Source organism: Oncorhynchus kisutch, linkage group LG29, assembly GCF_002021735.2.
Source record: "Oncorhynchus kisutch isolate 150728-3 linkage group LG29, Okis_V2, whole genome shotgun sequence".
NCBI classification, from domain to species: Eukaryota; Metazoa; Chordata; class Actinopteri; order Salmoniformes; family Salmonidae; genus Oncorhynchus; species Oncorhynchus kisutch.
The window spans coordinates 2,956,018-2,978,652 of NC_034202.2; the positions used below are offsets into that span (position 1 = coordinate 2,956,018).

The following is a 22,635-nucleotide window of genomic DNA, read 5'->3' on the forward strand; positions in this document are numbered from 1 at the left end:
GTGGCCCAGCCAGAGCCCGGACTTGAAACCGATCGAACATCTCTGGAGAGACCTGAGAGGATCTGTAGAGAAGAATGGGAGAAATTCCCCAAATACAGGTGTGCCAAGCTTTTAGCGTCATACCAAGAAGACTCGAGGCTGTAATCGCTGCCAAAGGTGCATCAACAAAGTACTGAGTAAAGGGTCTGAATACTTATGTAAATGTGATATTTCAGTTTATATTTGTTCATACAAAAATGTAAAAAAAACTGTTTTGCTTTGTCATTATGTGGTATTGTTTGTATATTGATGAGGGGAAAAAACGATTTAATGCATTTTAGAATAAGGCTGTAATGTAAAAAAATGTGAGAAAAGTCAAGGGGTCTGAATAATTTCCGAAGGCACTTTATATAAAATGTTTAATGGTGCTTGTGAAATTAAGGGTGTTTGTGAAATAAGGGTGCTACTGAACTCAGCGAAGAGCATGCCCTGGGGCTCCAGATAGAGACATGCAGTGGCGCTGGTTGTCCTAATTATCCTCTAGACGCAGAAATTTGAATAAGCACAGAGCCCTCCAGTCCTGCCAGTACACCCCAATCTCCAGCTCCCTGGACTGGACACATACACACATGTTAGGGATTTTTAGAATGCCAGGGGAAGAAATTGAAAAAGATGGACCATCTTTAACAGATTGCAACACTGTCTTCCCTTATCTTCCCTTACAAGAACAGTTTCTCACTTCCCTTGAAATAGTATCAGCCAAAGGCTTTCAGCCCCACAACCCAAAAGAACAGTGCAGCATGACCTTTAAAGACCTAGGCTGAGAGCTTGGAACTGAAAGTAGTGTGTGCCCTCGCGCTAGGAGCAGCAGCTCAGCTGAAAGTAGTCTTGGAGTTCAATAATAGCCCCATGTTAGGCTTTTGGAGGCAAGGATTGAGATTAGTGGAAAATGTTAGGATTAGCAGTGGGATTACATCTGCAGAGTGGGAGTGGAGGCGTGAGAGAGGGGTGATTTCTCTCTGCTACCCAACAGCAGAGACTCTCTATGGCCACGATGAGAGTTTCTGTCTGAGCATGCTGGAGCTTGATGGTTGCAGCTGAAGGTCATTACTCGTCTATCTGGAGATTATCAAGGAGGAAAGCTGCTGGCACAAGATGGTCATGTCTGTAGCAGACACTTAAATCCTACCCCTCTTGAATATTTACTATCACTATGGGGTGAAAAATTGTCTTCCAACTGAAGATTTAGGTATTGATGAGACGGGGGGGGGTAAACATTTTGCATTTTTTTACACAATTTAACATTGTGTAAAAACAACTCCAGGATGTTATCTGAGAAAATAAAAATAATGCTTGAACTACTCCTACTGGTGCTAAATAGAACACTAACCCGTTCCAGCTCGATACTGAAGCTCTGGTCCCAGAACTCTCTAGTGTGTCCGGCCCACCATCCTGTTGTCCACTTTTAGCACTGCACTGATGTCCGCTGTGGGCAACATACAGTGGGACAGATAAATCAGTCAGTACACCTCCACATACACACACTGGCTGTCAGATCATATAGTGCATATGTAACCAATGTGAAATGGCTAGCTAGTTAGCGGTGGTGCGCGCTAATAGCGTTTCAATCGGTGACGTCACTTGCTCTGAGACCTTGAAGTAGTGGTTCCCTTTGCTCTGCAAGGGCCGCGGCTTTTGTGGAGCGATGGGTAACGATGCTTCGTGGGTGCCAGTAATTGATGTGTGCAGAGGGTCCCTGGTTCGAGCCCGGGTATGGGCGAGGGGACTGACTAAAATTATACTGTTACACATACAGTGCATTCGGAAAGTATTCAGACCCCTTGACTTTTTCCAAATTTTCTTATATTACAGCCTTATTCGAAAATTGATTGGATATGTTTTTCCCTCATCAATCTACACACATACACCCCATAATGACAAAGCATAAACAGTTTTTTAGAAATCATTGCAAATGTACAAAAAAAAAACGGAAATATTGTTGAAGCACCTTTGGAAGTGATAACAGCCTTGAGTCTTTTCGTGTATGATGCTACAAGCTTGGCACACCTGTACTTGGGGAGTTTCTCCCATTCTTCTCAGAAGATCCTCTCAACCTCTGTCAGGTTGGATGGGGAGCGTCACTGCAAAGCTATTTTCAGGTCTCTCCAGAGATGTTCGATCGGGTTCAAGTCCGGGCTCTGGCTTTGCCACTCAAGGACATTCAGAGACTTGTCCCGAAGCAACTCCTGCCTTTGTCTTGGCTGTGTGCTTAGGATTGTTGCCACAGTCTGAGATACTGAGCGCTCTAGAGCAGGTTTTCATCAATGTTCTCTTTGTACTTTGCTCCGTTCATCTTTCCCTCTATCCTGACTAGGCTCTCAGTCCCTGCCAGTGAAGAACATCCCCACAGCATGATGCTTCATCCCCATGCTTCACCGTAGGGAGGGTGGCAGATTTCCTCCAGACGTGACGCTTGGTATTCAGGCCAAAGAGGTTTATTTTGGTTTCATCAGACAATATAATCTTGTTTATCATAGTCTGTCCTTTACTGTAGGTGCCTGTTGGAAAACTCCAAGCGGACTGTCATGTGCCTTTTACTGAGGATGTAGCTTCCGTCTGGCTACTCTACCATAAAGCCCTGATTGGTGGAGTGCTGCAGAGATGGTTGTCCTTCTAGACTCTAGAAGGTTCTCCCATCTCCACAGAGGAACTCGGAAGCTTTGTCAGTGACCCCAGGCAGCTCGGTTAGACAGCGCTCCAGAGACAGACGCAGCAGGTCTAGCTTCTGGCATGACTCCTGCAGCCTTGGCCTGGAGAACACTCAGTCACACACACTTTTAGAGTGTCTCTGTGACCCACCAGGTATGCATAACGAATGTTTCCAGCCATAAAAACATTAACTAGGTGTCTTAACCTGCAACCCAAAAAGAATCAGACTTGCATTAACCAGATCCCCCAAGACCTCACTTATATCCTGGTGCCCACCTACCTCTGCCAGTGCCCGGCGGTCCTGCACCTTGTGCCTCCCCAGCTGCTTGCCCACTTTCCTGGCCACCCCTGACACGGCAGCCTCGATCTACAGGTGGTGCCGGAGCTCAACCACACGTAGATCCAGAGGACCGATCGTCTCAGAGGGTCGGCCTGCAGGGACCAATGAACAAACACAGAAATGGCACTGGGAAAAACACAGTCACACACAAAGGACACACACACACACACTCAGTGGCTTCCCGCTCCCCCTCTTTAGCCCGGGTGACTGACAATCTGCATGTGGAGCAGCTCAATCTTGGTGCGGCTGTCCTGAAGCATCTGCTGGGCTGTGGACAGCATCTTACGGTCCTAGGGAGGGTAGACCAGACCCGAGAGTTCTATGTCAATGATACGCATCTAGTGCACAAGTCAACCATGTCGTGTACTTCCCTCCTTTAGTCCATGATAGAGCAGCCCTTAACAGCATTGGACACTGCCATCAGTCTTAGTGCCCTTATTCATTGACATGCATGGTGCTAGCCTGCACCCATTACCACTAACACACCTTCCCTGGCCTGCATTCAGTCAAAGTCCAAGACAGCATGACGAATTGGGATCAAGCCCCCTTGAGAGCTCAGTTTTAGTTGACAGTGCGGCCAAGCCTTTACATTGCCTGGCTACCCAAACTCCTTGCTCTGGCCATTTGCTACGCCACGGACATAAGATTCTTCTCCGCAGTGATCCTGGATCTGAGTACCAACCCCAACGATTTCTAGAACGCAAACTCATACGAACTGTTCTGATTGGTCCCAGAAACTGATGGGTTGTGCCAGAGCCACAACACACGGTGGGTAAAGTGGCATTTTGAAAATGTGTCGTTGGCTTTGATACTCTTGATTGGTTAGAGATGATCCAAATCGCTGATGACTTTTATACAACAACCGTCATTTTGACGTCACCACAAACGACTTCAACGATGGCAGTCTTACTGAAGTATCAAATATAGAGCAGTGGGAGAAATCAGATTGAAATCGAATCAAGGTGGTGGAACCTATCCAATTCTTCCATGGTCATGAATGGGGAAAGGAAGTGGTGTAATAACTAGTGATGAAACAAATAAAAACATTGTTACATATCGTAATATTTTGGACGATTAGTATATTGATACTAAAATAAAATTGTTCTAGGTATAGTTAGCAAGCGCTAGTAGGCTGTACCTGCGCTAAAACTGTGCATTTTCATCCTCCATCTTCATTAGAACATAGTGAGCCAACATGTTTTCAGCACTTTCATTTCCATGACTGGAACTACATTTTTTATGCTCTCATATACAGAGCAATGTCTTTGGAACATCAAATCGCAATATCGAATCGTAATTTATATAGAATCACAATAGATATCGTATGGGCACCTAAGTATCGTGATAAGTGTTTTCCACTAGCTACTTTTAATTTCAAAGTTTCAATTGGCCGGTCCGTTGAGCCGTCTCCCGCTAGATATGCATCTGCTAGCGATCTATCGATAGGATAGGTGCCTGTCAGTCATAACGCGTGCGATGACAGGAAAAATCAGCAGAGGTGAAGTGAGAGGTTTCACTCTCACCAAAATCTGTCCAAAATAAGCACAATGCGCTTCTAAGGGCTTATTTTGGACCTAAGTTTGTCACCTGCCTTCCACCGTTGGGACAACGACTCCCATTGTTAAGAAGGAAACATGAGCATCTCGTCATTATAGTCCTACGGGACATGTAAATTCATGAGATCTACGTAATGTAAGTGGTAACGCTGAGTCTAATGATTGTTTTCTGACACATTCATTTATTTTCTTTTGTGTATTTCACAAAGCCAGCCACGCGGAGTCGTGACGCATAGACTATTTACTGTGTGTTGATTGACAACTGAACAGCAAGTAGTGTTGACTGGTTTATAAAAAGGTGTGCACAACTATTTCTCAAAAATGTTGTGCACATATGTTAACATCCCTGTTAGTGAGCATTTCTCCTTTGCCAAGATAATCCACCCACCTGACAGGTATGGCAAAAAAGAAACCGATTAAACAGCAGGATCATTACACAGGTGCACCTTGTGCTGAGGACAATAAAAGGCCACTAAAATGTGCAGTTTTGTCACACAACACAATGCCACAGATGTCTCAAGTTTTGAGGGAGTGTGCAATTGGCATGCTGGCTGCAGGAATGTCCACCAGAGCGGTCATAAGCTGCCTCCAACGTTGTTTTAGAGAATTTGGCAATACGTCCTACCTGCCTCACAACCACCTGTAAGGTGTTGTGTGGGCGAGCGGTTTTTGATGTCAACGTTGTGAACAGTGCCCCTCTGGCGATGAGGTTATGGGCAGGCATAAGCGACGGACAACGAACAATTACTCTTTATCCATGGAAATTTGCATGCACAGAGATACTGTGAAAAGATCCTGAGGCCCATTGTCGTACCAATCATTTGCCGCCATCCCCTCATGTTTCATCATGATAATGCATGGATGGTCCCATGTCGCAAAGTTCTGTACACAATTCCTGGAAGCTGAAAATGTCCCAGTTCTTCCATGGTCTGCATACTCACCAGATGTCTCCATGTTTGGAATGCTCTGGATCAAACAGTGTGTTCCAGTTCCCGACAATATCCAGCAACTATATTCGCACAGCCATTGAAGAGGAGTGGGACAACATTCCACAGGCCACAATCAACTCTATATGAAGAAGACACGCTGCATGAGGCAAATGGTGGTCACACGAAAATATAAACAACATGCAACAATTTCAAAGATTTTACTAAATTAGTTAATGGAAATTAATTAGGCCCTAATCTATGGATTTCACATGGCTGGGAGTACAAATATGCATATATTGGTCACAGATACCTTAAAAAAAGGTAGGGGCGCAGATCAGAACCAGTCAGTATCTGGTATTGAAATTGTTGCATGTTGTGTTTACATTTTTGTTCAGTGCATTTACATTTTTTCCCCTATGCAAAACACCTTTGGAGATTGTAATTTGTAGTCTACATTGCATTTTTCCTTAAAATGTTGTGTGAAGTTTGTGGGGGTTAATTTGGTAGCCTTTCACAGGCCAGATAGTATTGGTCAACCTGCCACCCATATGAGATTAGTACTACAGGGTGAAGGCTCACTCTTTTCATAGTTATACATGCTCTGCCGGTTGCTTTTGTCAACTGACATCCCAGTGCAACAGTGACAAAAGCAGAGTTAAAATATAGTTTGACAAATCTTCACTATGGTCTTCTTATTGTCCGAGACAAGTTTCATGTTCTTTACAATCTAACTCCCTCTCCAACTATGTCAATGAGGCCTGATTGGCAGAGGCTGGGACAGACATTGATCCACCATTTGCTATGAAATATTAGTATATAGTGCTCAAGATGTGGGCAATTCAAACCATGACTCAATACAAAAGTATAATATTGAGTTACTTTACTAACAGTTGTTCCCATATAAGCATAAATACATTTAGCTTTACATTCATTCAATAGATGCATTCTTCTACAAAGGACAACAATGGTTCATTTACATAGTTTTCAATACATTCAAGAATTTTCTAAATGCAGTGAGCTCAAAGTATCGGGACAGTGACAAATTGTTTTGTTGTTTTGGCTCTGTACTCCAGCACTTCGGTAAATAATGTATTGAGACTTGAGTCACTTATTGTAAATAAGAATATATCTACATGATTATGGATAGTCCTGAATGTATCGTAAATAATGATGAGTGAGAAAGTTACACAAATATCATACCCCTAAGACATGTTAACACCTCACCATTAAAATGAGGGGAGGTTAGTATTTTTTTGGGGGGGGGGGGGGGGGGTATGATGTTTGTGTAACTTTCTCACTCATTCAGGATGATCTGTAATCATGGTAGCATTAATGTAGAGGTGTTTAGAACATTCTATTCTTATTTACAATAAAAGCAACTCCAAAATGACCTAACACATTATTTACCATTCATTTCTATTGGGCACAAAATAATCTGAAACACAACAAAAACAGCCAATGCATCCAACAAGTTTGTAGAATCACAAGCTTGATGTAGTCATTGTGTGCCAGGAATATGGGACCATATACTGTACTAAACCTTTGACTCCCTAAAATGGAGGGATTATGTACAAGTGCTGTAATTTCTAAACGGTCACCCAATATGGACAAAGATACCCTCAAATTAAAGCGCAGTGTCTGCATTTTAACCCCATAGTATCATTAGGAATCCAAAGTGCTGGAGTACAGAACCAAAACAAACAAAAAAAATTCACTGTCCAAATACTTTTGTAGCTCACTGTAAATCAGGATTTATTCTGGATAGGTTTTGCAAAATATTTCAATACAGTGAATGGGCTGTTTTGATTCAAGAGACCACCTAAAGACTACTGAATATACCAAACATTAGGAACACCTTCCCAATATTGAGTTGGCTGGATGTCCTTTGGGTGGTGGACCATTCTTTATACACACAGGAAACTGTTGAGCATGAAAATCCCAGCAGCGTTGGGAGTTCTAAACACAAACTGGTGCACTTGAAACCTGCTAACAAACCCCGTTCATAGGCACTTAAATCTTTTGTCTTTCCAATTTACCCTCTGAATGTCACACAATCCATGACTCAATTGTCTCAAGGCTTAAAAATCCTTCTTTAACATGTCTCCTCCCTTTCATCTTCAACGACTGATGTGGATTTAACAAGTGACATCAATAAGGGATCATTTCACCCGGATTCACCTGGCCAGTCTACATCATGGAAAAAGAATGTGTTCTTAATGTTTTGTATAGTGTATAGATACACTATACATTAAAACCTTCAGCGATATAGGGGGACAAAATGAATTTCAAGTTTACAAAAGGGTAGTCTGATTTCCTGCTCGTCAATGCAGGAAATAAGGCGCTACACTTCAGGCAGTATGGAGTGGTATTCTTAGGTGGGGTACAATAATACAGACACAGCCTTTTCCACCCTCTTGCGGAGAGAATATATGGATTCGGGCTCCGGTATTTGCTCTAAAGCAAAAGTGCAAAAGATTAGTACTTATTTTTGTGGAGCTGCACCAACTAGAAAAAGCATTTAGCTAAATAGTGACAACCGACTAAACTCAAAACAAATAAGTCCCAAACTCAAGAAATACTAGCTGAAAGACTGTCAGATGTTGATAGAGTAATTTCATTTTACCGTCCAAAGAAAATCTATGCAATCTATTCCGGCTTTATACTCATATCCCCGTGGACTGGATTGTACAGAAAACATTCTCCATTCAGGCTGCAAAGGCGTCGATTCCTTCCTTAACTCGATTTAATGGAGAGAAGACCGAAAAAAACAGGGAAAATGTCTGCGCTTTCTTTATGAAACACCATTTTCCACCACCATGATACAGTGAATAATGCTGGTTGTTGTGTATCGGGTTGCAGCAGTCTGTCTTTTCACCCCTGAGCTGCGTTCGAATACTGATACTAACCGCACTAACTGTACTATTTGTGACATGAATTGAGTATATAGTATGTTTATTGGTCATAATATGCCAAAAGTTCACCAAAATACCAAGTATACATGCAGTGGATGCTTTTAGGGCCCATAATGCAATTCAGAAAATGTGCGTGGCTTCAACTTTTCAGATTTAAAGAAAATGGCATAAAATATGTAACCGAAGTACGACGAGAGCAGATACAAATGAATTGCTTTAACTAATTTTGACAAATGTTGAGCAATGTAATGACTTTTCTAATAACGAACCATATAGCATTACAGCAGTATGTACAGGTATGTTAACTAGTTACTAAAACATCAAACTTGCCAGACAGCATATTAGCTATCTAACTAACTACCCAACGTTTAGTGACATGATTATTTACATCATTCTACATCTACGATTCTACCGAAATCGTAAAATGTTTAGCTAGTCATTTGTTATGCTAACAAGCTAGCAAAAGGTTCCATAGCAACAGCATCAACTTCCGGTAGACAGGCGATGTTCTAGTACGCTCAACTGAAACGATACAGTTTGTTTCCCGTATAAATTAACTAAGGGTATAGTATGTTAGTATGGGCATTCAAAAACCGCTAGAGTTTCAAAATGCTACTGTGGACCGGGGCTAGAATTAGCCACTGTAGCATGATGGTGGAAAATGGTCTTTCAAAATGAAACGACTCAATATCGCCATCTTCCTGTCTGAAATGTTACACAGGAACTGACAGCGTAACGTCTCAAACCTTGATCAGTAGGTATCATTATGTGTTGCATTGTATCTTGGAAAACAATATATTAACAGTTTCTGAATGTTATAGTATCGTAACTAAACATCTGCTAACAGTATCTATTCTTTGAGCGTTGCCGGTCTTGGACCATATTTATTTAAATATCTGGTTACAATACAAAAAATGTTTTAGCATCAAGACATACACACTTCTTACCAGCGGTTTTAAGACTAAGTGGACAATAATACACTATGGGCATCCAATCTGCATCGCCCTTTCTGTTCAAATCAGTTGTTTATCATTCTCATCAAGCTATACAATGAGAAAACGGAAAAATATGGAATTAACCAGATTAATCAAAAATGTGAGTTGAGGTTTTGCTCCCTCCAGACAAATAACAGCTAATGCCCTAATAGTTGCATGTTAATGAATGCTGCATTAAGGCGGATACATATTACATAGGACAACTTTAGATGACAATTAGAAAAGTAGTCTTTCACAAGCCAGATAGGTTGACTAATACTGCCACCTATAGGATAGTACTATTGAGTGAACATAACAGTAAATACATTTCCGTTAGTTGGAGAATACTGGAGTTCCAGTGAAGAGTTTGCTTTTCAGTTAACCTGGGTCTTCAATTTGATAATAAAAAGCCAACAGTGGACTCATGGTGTTGTGCCTCTGGATTGATAACAAAATAACTCCTTACATAATGATACTTTAAGGTTACAGCTACGTGAGAGGATCTCCATCCCCACCTCCCTTCCAGTCATAGTGTCCGTTCCCATCTCTCCATCGTTTTTTTTGTCCTTAGTGTTGTAATATCTCTCCCCATCTGTCTTCATAACATTTACAGAATGAGATTGTCTCCAACAACCCCAGCTCTGTCTGCTGAGATTCCTCCCTTTTTTCCGAGTCACTTGGCAAAGCTTGGCAAAGCAAAAATGAACAATTTGGCCTTCAGGGGAGGTGATACCTCCCTCTCCCCCCAGGCCTCAACGTGACACCACCCCCAGACTCATCTTGAGGTTCTCGTAGACCACGTAGCTGATGCTGACCGCTGGAATGACCTTCATGAAGTTTGGGGCCAGGCCTCGGTAAAGTCCGAATGCACCCTCAGTCTTCACAATGTGTTTGAACAGCCCCGACATGGTCATCTGGGGACCGCCCTCGATGGTGGCTGAGGGGAAAAAACATGAGAAGATGACCGACATGAAATACACATCAACAATAGGGATGCAACACTCTAGAAACTGGGTTAATTTCGATATTATTAGCCATGCTGGTCAATGCTGATGTGGCAACTATATACAGTGCATTCGGAAACTATTCAGACCCCTTGACTTTTTCCACAATTTGTTTCGTTACAGCCTTATTCTAAAATGTATTACAATAGAGTTTTCCCCCCTCATCAGTTCCCCCCTCATCAATACCCCATAATCACAAAGCAAAAATAAACTGGAAAATCACATTTACATAAGTATTCAGACCCTTTACTCAGTACTTTGTTGAAGCACCTTTGGCAGCGATTACAGCCTTGAGTCTTCTTGGGTATGACGCTACAAGCTTGGCATACCTTTATTTGGGGAGATTCTCCCATTCTTCACCACCCTCAAGCTCTGTCAGGTTGGATGGGGAGCGTCACGACATAGCTATTTTCAGGTCTCTCCAGAGATGTTCGATCGGGTTCAAGTCCGGGCTCTGGCTGGGCCACTCAAGGACATTTCAGAGACTTGTCCCGAAACCACTCCTGCATTGTCTTTGTTATGTGCCTAGGTCCTTGTCCACTCCTGCATTGTCTTTGCTATGTGCCTAGGTCCTTGTCCACTCCTGCATTGTCTTTGCTGTGTGCCTAGGTCCTTGTCCACTCCTGCATTGTCTTTGCTATGTGCCTAGGTCCTTGTCCACTCCTGCATTGTCTTTGCTGTGTGCCTAGGTCCTTGTCCACTCCTGCATTGTCTTTGCTGTGTGCCTAGGTCCTTGTCCACTCCTGCATTGTCTTTGCTGTGTGCCTAGGTCCTTGTCCACTCCTGCATTGTCTTTGCTGTGTGCCTAGGTCCTTGTCCACTCCTGCATTGTCTTTGTTTTGTGCCTAGGTCCTTATCCACTCCTCAAGCTCTGTCAGGTCTCTCCAGAGATGTTCGATCGGGTTCAAGTCCGGGCTCTGGCTGGGCCACTCACTCTTTGCTGTGTGCCTAGGTCCTTGTCCAGTTCAAGGATCTCTGTACTTTGTGGAATTTATTTTCTCCTTAATGGATTTGAGCCAATCAGTTGTGTTGTGACAAGGTAGGGGTGGTATACAGAAGAAAGACCTATTTGGGAAAAAAGTCCATATGATTGAGTGCTGCACCAGATGACCCGGGATCCACAATCATACGACCTTATCCCAATTGAGTTGGATTAGGATGAGTTGGACCGCAGAGTGAAGGAAAAACAGCCAACAAGTGCTCAGCATGTGGGAACTCCTTCAACATTGTTGGAAATGCATTACAGGTGAAGCTGGTTGAGAGAATACTAAGAGTGTGCAAAGCTGTCAAGGCAAAGGGTGGTTACTTTGAAGAATCTCAAATATAAAATATATTTTGATTTAGAAAATAGAACTGTTTGGCCATAGTTATGTTTGGAGGAAAAGGGGGAGGCTTGCAAGCCGAAGAACACCATCTCAAACGTGAAGCACGGGGGTGGCAGCAGCATGTTGTGGAGGTGCTTTGCTGCAGGAGGGACTGGTGCACTCCACAAAATAGATGGCATCATGAGGGAGTAAAGTTTTTGAAGCAACATCTGAAGACATCAGTCAGGAAGTTATTGAAGCAACATCTCAAGATATCAGTCAGGAAGTTAAAGCTTGGTCGCAAATGGGTCTTCCAAATGGACAATGACCCCAAGCATACTTCCAAAGTTGTGGCAAAATGGCTTAAGGACAACAGAGTCTAGGTATTAGAGTGGCCATCACCGAAACATTTGACCCAAGTTAAACAATTTAAAGGCAATGCAACCAAATACTAATTGAGTGTATGTGAACTTCTGACCCACTGGGAATGTGATGAAAGAAATAAAACCTGAAATAAATCTCTATTATTCTGACATTTCACACTCTTAAAATAAATTGGTGATCCTAACTGACCTAAAACAGGTAATTGTTTTGGATTAAATGTCAGGAATAGTGGAAAAGCTGAGTTTAAAATTTGGCTAAGATGTATGTAAACTTCCGACTTCAACTGCATGTTGATTTGTTTTTTGGTTACTACATGATTTCATGTGTGTTATTTCATAGTTTCGACATCTTCTGGACAAAAGGAACACTTATGTGAGAATGCTATTCATTGACTACAGCTCAGCGTTCAACACCATAGTATCACTAAGCTAAGGATCCCGGGACAAACACCTCCCTCTGCAACTGGATCCTGGGCTTCCTGGCGGGCCGCCCCCAGGTGGTGAGGGTAGGCAGCAACACATCTGCCACGCTGATCCTCAACACTGGAGCCCCCCAGGGGTGCATGCTCAGTGCCCTCCTGTACTCCCTGTTCACCCACGACTCCATGGCCAGGCACGACTCCATCATTACATTTGCAGACAACACAACAGTGGTAGGCCTGATCAACAACAATGACGAGACAGCCTATAGGGAGGTCAGAGACCTGACCGGGTGGTGACCGAATAACAACCTATCCCTCAAGGTAACCAAGACTAAGGAGATGATTGTGAACTACAGGAAAAAGGAGGACAGAGTATGCCCCTATTCTCATCGACGGGGCTGTAGTGGAACAGGTTGAGAGCTTACTTGGTGTCCACATCACCAACAAACTATAATGGTCCAAACACACCAAGACAGTTGTGAAGAGGGCACGACAAAGCATATTCCCCCTCAGGAAACTACAAAGATTTGGCATGGGTCCCGAGAGCCTCCAAAGTTTCTATAGCTGCAACATCGAGACTGGTTGCATCACTGCCTGGTACGGCAATTGCTTGGCCTCCGGCCGCAAGGACTACAGAGGGTAGTGAGTACAGCCCAGTACATCACTGGAGCTAAACTGCCTGCCATCCAGGACCTCTACACCAGGCGGTGTCAGAGGAAAGCTCTAAAAATTGTCAAAAGACCCCAGCCATAGACTGTTCCAGCTACTACCTCATGGCAAGCGGTACCGGAGTGCCAAGTCTAGGACAAAAAGGCTTCTCAACAGTTTACCCGGGCCTCCCGGGTGGCGCAGTGGTTAAGGGCGCTGTACTGCAGCGCCAGCAGAGACCCTGGGTTTGCGCCCAGGCTCTGTCGTAACCGGCCGCGACCGGGAGGTCCGTGGGGTGACGCACAATTGGCCTAGTGTCGCCCGGGTTAGGGAGGGTTTGGCCAGTAGGAAAATCCTTGTCTTATCGCACACCAGCGACTCCTGTGGTAGGCTGGGCGCAGTGCACGTTCACCGTGCACCTGGCAACCTTGTTTTTTTCTCCGACACATTGGTGTGGCTGGCTTCCGGGTTGGATGCACGCTGTGTTAAGAAGCAGTGCGGCTTGGTTGGGTTGTGTATCGGAGGACGCATGACTTTCAACCTTCGTCTCTTCCGAGCCCGTACGGGAGTTGTAGCGATGAGACAAGATATGTACATACTACCTCAATTGGCCCAACCAACCAGTGCTCCCGCACATTGGTTTACTGGGCAATCTGCTGTATGTCCCGCCACCCAACAACCCCTCTTTACGCTACTGCTCTGTTCATCATATATGCATAGTCACTTTAACCATATCTACATGTACATACTACCTCAAATCAGCCCAACTAACCGGTCATGACGTTGGCTTGAGGGGGAGGTTTAGGACCCCCATAAATACCTTCCCCCCCTTTTTCCTCTCTCTACTCTACCGATGTGACTATTGAAAATCCTTTTGTTAACATTGAGAGAGTCTGGTGACATCAAAAGATGGGAAAACGGAACCATATTTCAGTAATCCAACCAGTTGAAAATATGCGTACTTAATGAATATGACAGATCAGTTGGCATCGGAGACATTATTACTGATGATAGGACAACAAACTGTATCTTGGAAAGTCTACACATTCTAGTTATCAGATTCACATGGAATTGTTGTGCAATTTAAATGTTGAAATAAACTATGAAAATATGAAATGTAATTTTAGCTTCTTAAATGAGAGAACGGTTTGTCATAACACCACTCTGTCCAGTCAGAGGCCCCGCCCAAGTGAACGGACATAGGTTGTAAACTATGAAACAAGTCCCGCTCTCCTAATCCTATATAAGCCCCTTGAAGAACTTTGTTTCAAGGATGTGGGGACTGGCAGTCCCCACGTTGAAAGGACAAAGACCATCCTACAGAACTAATCCAACATCAGCAAGAACCTAACACAATTGGCATCGAATTTCAATGTGAAGGTGATGACCTACATGCCGGAAGGATGAATTTCGACTATACCAGCCAGAATATAGCATGAGCTTAAAGAATGGCAACTTGGTATGAACTTTGAGCTCTTATTCACTAAAGAAGTGCTACACCCTCCGCTCGCTAAACGTGGACTAGGAGAGGACAGACAGAGTATACATTCTACCACGCTCCAAATTGACCACTAGACAGTTTTCAGCGGACCAGAGATCCATGCTGGACCAGCCGGCCTACGATCTACGACCAATCTACCGAAGCGTAGCTCAGAGTAAATATTTATTGCATTTTCCTTTTTCAAATGGGCGGTAATTTAGAATGCATAAGATAATGTATTTACGATAGCATAGCTTCTCCCTTCGTTACTCAGTCTTCCCGCTCTTTCACTCAAACCCAACCCCCCTCTCGTTGTGTAACCAGCTGTCATATCTGTTCCGTCCACTAGGGACGTTTTCCTTTATGACATAATTTGTAATCAATGTATGATCCATTCTGTGTAGATGTAATTGTGTGATTTAGGTATTTAGTAAATAAATAAACCACATTTTGTATTGCTGATTCAACTTGTTAGCCAGGGTTCGTGAAGATAACCAAGAAATTACAACTTTCAGATGAGACTAAATAAAGTGACGATTAAATATTGACTGCTATTGAGGTAAAAGATTACTAGGTCTTTAGTTTATTCGGAAGATAACAGCTCTATAAACATTATTTCGTGGTGCTCCGACTTTCTAGTTAATTACATGAACCTGAATAGCTTAATCAGGTGAAATTAATTACAGAGAAATTATTTTATAGAATAGCATGTCCTATCACTTAATCTGGCATAGCCAAAGACACGATAATAGCCTCGCTACTGTTTTTCACTGTTGTTTTATTGATTTACTTACCTATTGTTCACCTAATACCCTTTTTGCACTATTGGTTAGAGCCTGTAAGTAAGCATTTCACTTTAAGGTCTACCTACACCTGTTGTATTCGGCGCACATGACAAATAAACTTTGATTTACTGTATATATGTAATAAAATACCAATACCCCTGTACCTCACTACCAATATGAAGACAGACATTATACATCCCCGATTAACAAATTCCTTGGTACCACAGATTTTGGTGGGTCCATGAAACAAACCTTTCACTAACTAATTATATGCAAGTTATCTAATGAAACTCCAAATAGGTTTTGGAAGTGGGTGTACCTTGAGCCTGCATTCGGGTCCTGACCAGGGCCAGAGGGTAGCTGGCCAGCTGTCCACAGGTGCTGGAGGTGGTACCGCAGGCTAACAGCACGAACACCCCCGGGTCAGCACTGTCTGTGGCATAGCGCTGCAGCCATGAATTCTTCAGAGTCTGGATGGAGACAAAAGAGTGGGAAAAACAAAGAGAGAAAATGGTTAGCTGAAGAGAGAAAATGTGTGGTCCTGATTGATAACACCAGAGAGGAGACTGATGTCCTAATATTACAAAGCCTCCTAGCAACACACACACAATTTCCGTTAGACAGTAATTGCTGGCTTTTGGCCAATATTTATTTGTATTTTTTAATTGCCGGCCAAATTGATTCATTGATGGAAATACCAGTCGAGTGTGTGTCTTCGTTAGGTAAATAAGATGCATGATGACGAACAACTATCACATATCGCACAACAGGCCTACAAAGCCTATTTTCAGCTGGATTTCTTCTGCGTCTCCCCAGTTGGTTGCTGCTGTAAAACATGTGCTTTTATTCAGACCCTTTGCAATGAGACTCAAAATAGAGCTCAGGGGCATCCTGTTTCCATTGAAATGTTTCTGCAAATTGATTGGAATCCACCTGTGGTAAATTCAATTGATTGGACATGATTTGGAAAGGCACACCTGTCTATATAAAAAGGTCCTACAGTTGACAGTGCAGGACAGAGCAAAAACCAAGAGTTCGAAGGAATTGTCTGTAAAGCTCAGAAACAGGATTGTGTCGAGGCACAGATCTGGGGAAGGGTACCAAAACATTTCTGCAGCATTGAAGGTCCCCAAGAACACAGTGGCCTCAATCATTCTTAAATGGAAGTAGTTTGGATCCACCAAGACTCTTCCTAAAGCTGGGCTCCCGAGTGGCACAGCGGTCTAAGGCGCTGCATCTCAGTGCTAGAGGCGTCACTACAGACCCTTGTTCAATTCCAGGCTGTATCACAACCGACCGTGATTGGGAGTAGCGCACAATTGGCTGCCCGGCCAAACTGAGTAATCGGGGGAGAACGGCCTTGGTCTGGGAGGTGACCAAGAACCCCACGGTCACTCTGACGGAGCTCTAGAGTTCCTCTGTGGAGATGGGAGAACCTTCCAGAAGGACAACCATCTCTGCAGCAGTCCACCAATCAGGCCTTTATGGTAGAGCGGCAAGACAGAAAAAAGTAAAAAAGTCACACGGCAGCCCGCTTGGAGTTTTCCATAAGGCACCTAAAGACCATGATTAACAAGATTCTCTGATCTGATGAAACTAAAATGGAACTCTTTGGCCTGAATGCCAAGCATCACGTCTGGAGGAAACCGGGCACTATCCCTTCGGTGAAGCATGGTGGGGGCATCATCATACTAAAATAGAAGTGTTTAGAAACATATTCTATTCTAATTTACAATAAAAGTGACACCAAAATAACAGTACATTATTTACCATTAATTTCTATTGTGCACAAAATAATCTGAAACACAACCAAAACAAATGCATCCAACAAGTTTGTCACAAGCTTGAAGTAATCATTGCATGCTAAGCATATGGGACCAAATACTAAACGTTTACCACATTAACACACAAGTCAATTTGTCCCAATACGATTGGTCCCCTAAAACGGAGGGATTAACGCACAAAGAGTGCTGTAATTTCTAAACGGTTCACCCAATATAGCTGAAAATACCCTCAAATTAAAGTTGACAGTATGAACTTCAACCTCATAGTCATCGTATCACTTCAAATCCAAAGTGCTGGAGTACAGAACAAAAACAAAATTGTCACTGTCCCAATACTTTGAGCTTACTGTATGTAATGGACAACAATAATTGGTGAGAGACAGCTAAGTGCATTCTGGAGAGCTGAGCGCATTTTGGAGAGGGACGTCCCTATATCTTCGCCACATCACCCCCCTTCTTTTCGAAACATTTTAAATTATACTCAAGATATATTATCTTCACACATATTTTGGATGCTTTTCACTGACAGCTCATCAGCTTGGCCAATTGCCACGCGTTTTGCCCATATTGGCATAAGCCTACACAAGCTTGTGATTTGAAACAATACACAGCATTTTTTTTAAAGAAGCTAATGATTCTTGATTCATAGGCTCTCTGGTGAAGTATTTTGAATAGACAGGAGTGACTTTGGGCTAATTTATTTCAATTTACTTTAGGGGAAATTGAACACGCCACCTATGAAAGACTTCCTCATATGCCATTTCTCTTCTGTTCTATTGGTTTTCATATCAACTTTCTTTCGTTGTGCAGAAGCATAGTCAGTCATATTAGCAACCCATTTGTAACTGAGATTTTCATCTGTCACATAAGCTTATGGATCTGCTCGCATCAGGGGCTCTGTTCAGAATGTTGTTTCCCCACTTATTGCATTTTGGCAAATGTTTGAAAATAATGTTTAATTGGCGGCTTCTTTACAGGAGTTGCATGTTCTGTTATGATGCCCACAATCTAAATGTGATTTCTGTCATTCTGAGCACTGTGGTAAACACGCTAATGGGTTACATACCCAATGCATATGGGTCAATTTCCCATAACGGACGGTTAATTTAAATCTACCCGGTCACGTTGTCCGGCGTCACATTTTCCTAAAGTAAACCTTGACACACACACACACCTCGTAGACAGCCAGGTCGATGCCAGCGTAGGGGATGATGCCTATCAAGTTGGGAATGTAGCCCTTGTAGAAGGCGGCCATGCCCTCCTTCCGGAAGATCTGTTTGGCACAGTCAGCGATGCCAGAGAACTGTCCCGTCTTCCTCAGGGCTAGGCGGGTCTTCAACACCTCCATGGGGTAGATGCTGCTCTGGGCGATGGCTCCAGCCAGAGATCCCGCCACAAACCTCTCCAGGATGCCCAGTGTCTCCTGGTTGCTGCCTATCAAACGTTTGATCTGGACAACACAACTCTGGTTAGTGACCGTCCTCAAGAGTATTTGAGTTCAACTGTGAGAGGCCATAGTCAAAACCAACTTGGTAAGTGACAGGAGCTTATAGTAGTATTTCCTCTGAGTATGTTCCTCGACAAAGTCTGAAGGAGACATTTTTTACCGAAGGACAGTAAACTACAGAGTGGTTAATAGCAAAACGTTCATTGACTCCAACTTGACAGCAAAGGGTCTAGTCATATTAAAGTAAAGGTGCTGAACAATAGGGTTACCTGCTCGTAAGCCATGAACTTGATGGCTGACTCAGGGGCGATCTTGATGACGTTCATGCCATTGCCTCGCCATAGTGACCACATACCGCCCTCGCGTATCATGTGGGTGAAGCCGCCGGCAATGCACATGCTGTTGGTACGGGAGGCGTGGACCTGGCAATGAGACCGTAAGACAGATCGTTACATCATTCAATCGTCATGTTGGCAGATGAACAAGGAGGAACCGTAAGCCACTTCTTCTCCTCTCTATAATGTTGATGGAATGTGTCGACACATTGTTCATGTTTTCATGTCATTTCACTGTTATCGTGCTCCGTTTCCATCCGCTCATTAAAAACAACACTGGGAATGAGTGGACACAGAGCATGGGATGAAAGGATAAAGAAGAACAAACTGAGTTCTCCCAGTGGGCTTCTGCTGACACCAGTGCTTCTGTTCTGTGCGTCTCAATCATTGCGGGTGCTATCAGTGGAATTGCACTCACTAGTAGAAAGTGTCCTTATGCAAATGTCTCTCTGCAATAGGATATATACATAGGTTATATTAATAGTGTATAAGCTAAAGGTGGGGTGAGGTTTTAAGCTTGTTTTTAATGTGAGCCAAATACTGGCTGTTTAAAGTTGAAGTGAACTAAGAATGTTTGCATTAAAGAGGATCGGGGTTCACTTGCAGTGTGAACACAAAAATAACTGGAGTTTTTGTCCTTTTCATTCTTAACTGAGGTCAGCTTTAAAAAAAATTCTCTCCTGGGAGTGCTCTTACCTGCATGAGCACTTTGAGCCGGTCCAGGGGTGCGGTGCAGGTTCGAGACACGGCGCCGGCTGCCCCTCCAGCCACTAAGTGTCGCCACCACATCCCAGTCTTCTTTTCCTCGGCTGTAAACTCATCTGGCACCATCAAACTCTCCCCCACATCGAATATCTACAGACAGACAGGAGCAGGTCAGGGCAGTGGAAGGAGGACCCTACACACACACACACACACACACACACACACGATTGACATAAAAAGTTGGTGGGTCAATTTTCCTGATTCTAACCTGTGACCAACAGTATTATGAAATCATAAGCCAACACATATAGGCATCCCATTGGGATATAATTGAAAGCTTTGTTTTGACAACTGTAGAGGGGGGTCCAATAAGGCAGAGGATCATCACAGGTTTACAGATTTATTTATGTAAACCGGTATTAAAAACAGTTCCTGCAAGGGATCAGCCAGTCGGTGTCCCACGATAAATTTAAACAGGAATGTCTCGACATTAACTTTGCGGTCTTAGAAGGGGGTTGGGGGTCACGACAAATCGTGAGAGCACCAACTGTGTTTCAGCTGCGAGAGCCGCTTTTAACCCATTCAAATTCCCTTTAGTTCAAGTCCACTTAGAGAGTGGTAGTCTCCCAATTTAAACAGGTCCCCCTGCGGCACGCGCAAACGTACCGTGATAGCTGGTCGAACCGATGAGGATATAACATTCACCGGGGGAATCAAATAAAAAGGCATCCTGCTCCAAAACTCAAATTCATGTAAGCAACAGTACTTCTTATGGTCCCGTGTCACTCCAATATAAAAATGGACCTTCATGAGCACGACGAGTGTGTGAACTGAATCTCCATTATGATCTACAGGAACGGCTGTCTGCCCTCCTGGCCTAACAGGTTGTGGAAAAGCTTGCTGATTGACGTCAGCGGAAGGTGGTTGGTTGATCTGTTCAAGGGGATTAAACAGGATCACAGTGACCCGTTTGGCTCCTTCAGGGAGTATTTCCGGGAACCCTGGTCAGGGCCTAGACGGCTAATACAGCAAGGAGAGTGTCTGTGGGACCATTAACAATATATGAACACAACTATGCTTTTCTATAAGAAAATACTATCTATTTCATACTATCCCATACTAAAAACAGACAGATATAACAATATATACAGACAGACCATACACGGGACATACAGACAGACTATAAACAGGATATAGAACCAGACAATAAACAGGATATACAAATGTGTTTCATACTATCCCATACTAAAAACAGACAGATAATGAACATGATACACAGACAGACAAACCGGATATACAGACAGACTATAAACAGGATTTAAAGACAAACTATGAACGATATATACAGACAGACCATACACGGGACATACAGACAGACTATAAACAGGATATAGAACCAGACAATAAACAGGATATACAAATGTGTTTCATACTATCCTGGTAGTTTTTACTTGATGAAAAACAACCAAAGCTTGTTATTTTGAACAACCCTGAGAGAAAAAGTGCTGTTTTTCTTTCTAACTTTCTAGCCTTACCGTTGAGTGTTTCCAGTACAGGATGATCTCGGGAATGTTATCGGCGGGGTGCAGTAGGTGGTAGTCTCTCCACTCGTTCCAGTCGATGGTCATCGTGCCATTCTTATCCATGCTGTTGACAGAGAAACAGAAAAGACCAGAACCATTACAATGTAGCTTTTTACAGCGCATATTCTCTTTTGTTTCACCTGTGTGTGTGTTTGCCTGAATTCAGAAGCAGTATGCTCACACATGCACACCTTTTGGATAAAAGGATCAAAGCATTTAAGTGCTGCTTTTTTTACCTTTCCAAATTGAAGCATGAAATGGGCATTTTGTGTGTTGGGAATCATTCAGTACTCTTCTTATTTGGGATTTTTCACAAGCAATTGAAGGGATGCAGCTTTTTCTGCCGCTTTCTTTGTAATATGAGAAGAGAAAAAAACTTGGAGGGCAGAAACACAGTAGAATAAGAAGTGAAGACGATGGTTTGTGACAGGTAGGGCAAGCAGACGGAGAGGATTCCATTACTTACTACACTATTCTGAGACCAGCAAGAGGTTGAAAGAGAGAGAAAAGGGAGAGGGGAGGCACAGAAAATGAGAGGACAGGGAGAAGCACACACACATTCAGAACTAAAAAGAAAGAAGGGGGATATCATGGAATCGTAGTGATTCAGTGATTCCATATTGGACATGGTGGTAAATGGCTTAATATCTACATATTATATTAACCAGAGTAAATTATAGTTTCCTCCCCTAACCAATATGCCTAAAAAGTGTGCTTCCTTATATATATAAAAGGCCAAGCCCCCAAAAAGCCATGACAGCATATTAGTGGCATCTCTGACCAGGGCTAGCAGGCAGTATCCCGGTGCTTGGAGGGAAACACTTCTGTGGAAGGTTCTGGTGGACTCGAGATAGTTGACTCAAGCATCTAGCTAACCGCCGTGGTAAAAAGACTGACTGCAAACAGTCAAGAATTAGAGGTGAAACGGAGAAAGGGGGCAAAAAAGTAGAGAGAGTAAAAAGTAGAGAGAGTATGAGGTAGAGGGAGTATGAGGTAGAGAAGAGACATAATTCATGCTGGACTGACTAACACAGACAGACACTTAGAGCTAATGGTTTAGAGTGTTGGTGAGACGGGAGACACGTCAGCCCAGGTTGACAGCCTTACCTTTTGAGGATCTTCTCTGCCTGCTGCTCGGAGATGTTAACCCCCAGGTCTCGAAGGGACTGCATGATTTCCTGCTTGTCAATACGACCTGCGGGGCAAAAGAGTAAACATCAACATCAGCCACTCGTAAGGGATCTCACTGACCGGATATTATAGCAAAGTTTTTACTACCAGCTTATAAAATAGTACCTCAATGTAATAGACCTAAAGGCTGAATTTCCTCAGTTAGTCATTGTGCATGCACAGCTA

General features: G+C 43.2%; 1 protein-coding gene across 1 annotated transcript in view; it reads right to left on the reverse strand.

The window, feature by feature from the left end:
- Positions 1-6,378: 6,378 nt before the first annotated feature.
- Positions 6,379-22,635, reverse strand: part of LOC109874305 (calcium-binding mitochondrial carrier protein SCaMC-2) — a 29,772-nt gene continuing 13,515 nt past the window's right edge. Inside the window, exons 3-9 of the mRNA XM_020466163.2 lie at positions 22,387-22,474; positions 21,232-21,343; positions 19,688-19,846; positions 18,926-19,078; positions 18,384-18,659; positions 15,745-15,895; positions 6,379-10,336 (exon numbers count right to left, since the gene is read on the reverse strand). Coding sequence (XP_020321752.1) covers positions 10,152-10,336; positions 15,745-15,895; positions 18,384-18,659; positions 18,926-19,078; positions 19,688-19,846; positions 21,232-21,343; positions 22,387-22,474 — 1,124 coding nt within the window. The 3' untranslated portion in view covers positions 6,379-10,151. The remainder of the gene's footprint in view (positions 10,337-15,744; positions 15,896-18,383; positions 18,660-18,925; positions 19,079-19,687; positions 19,847-21,231; positions 21,344-22,386; positions 22,475-22,635) is intronic.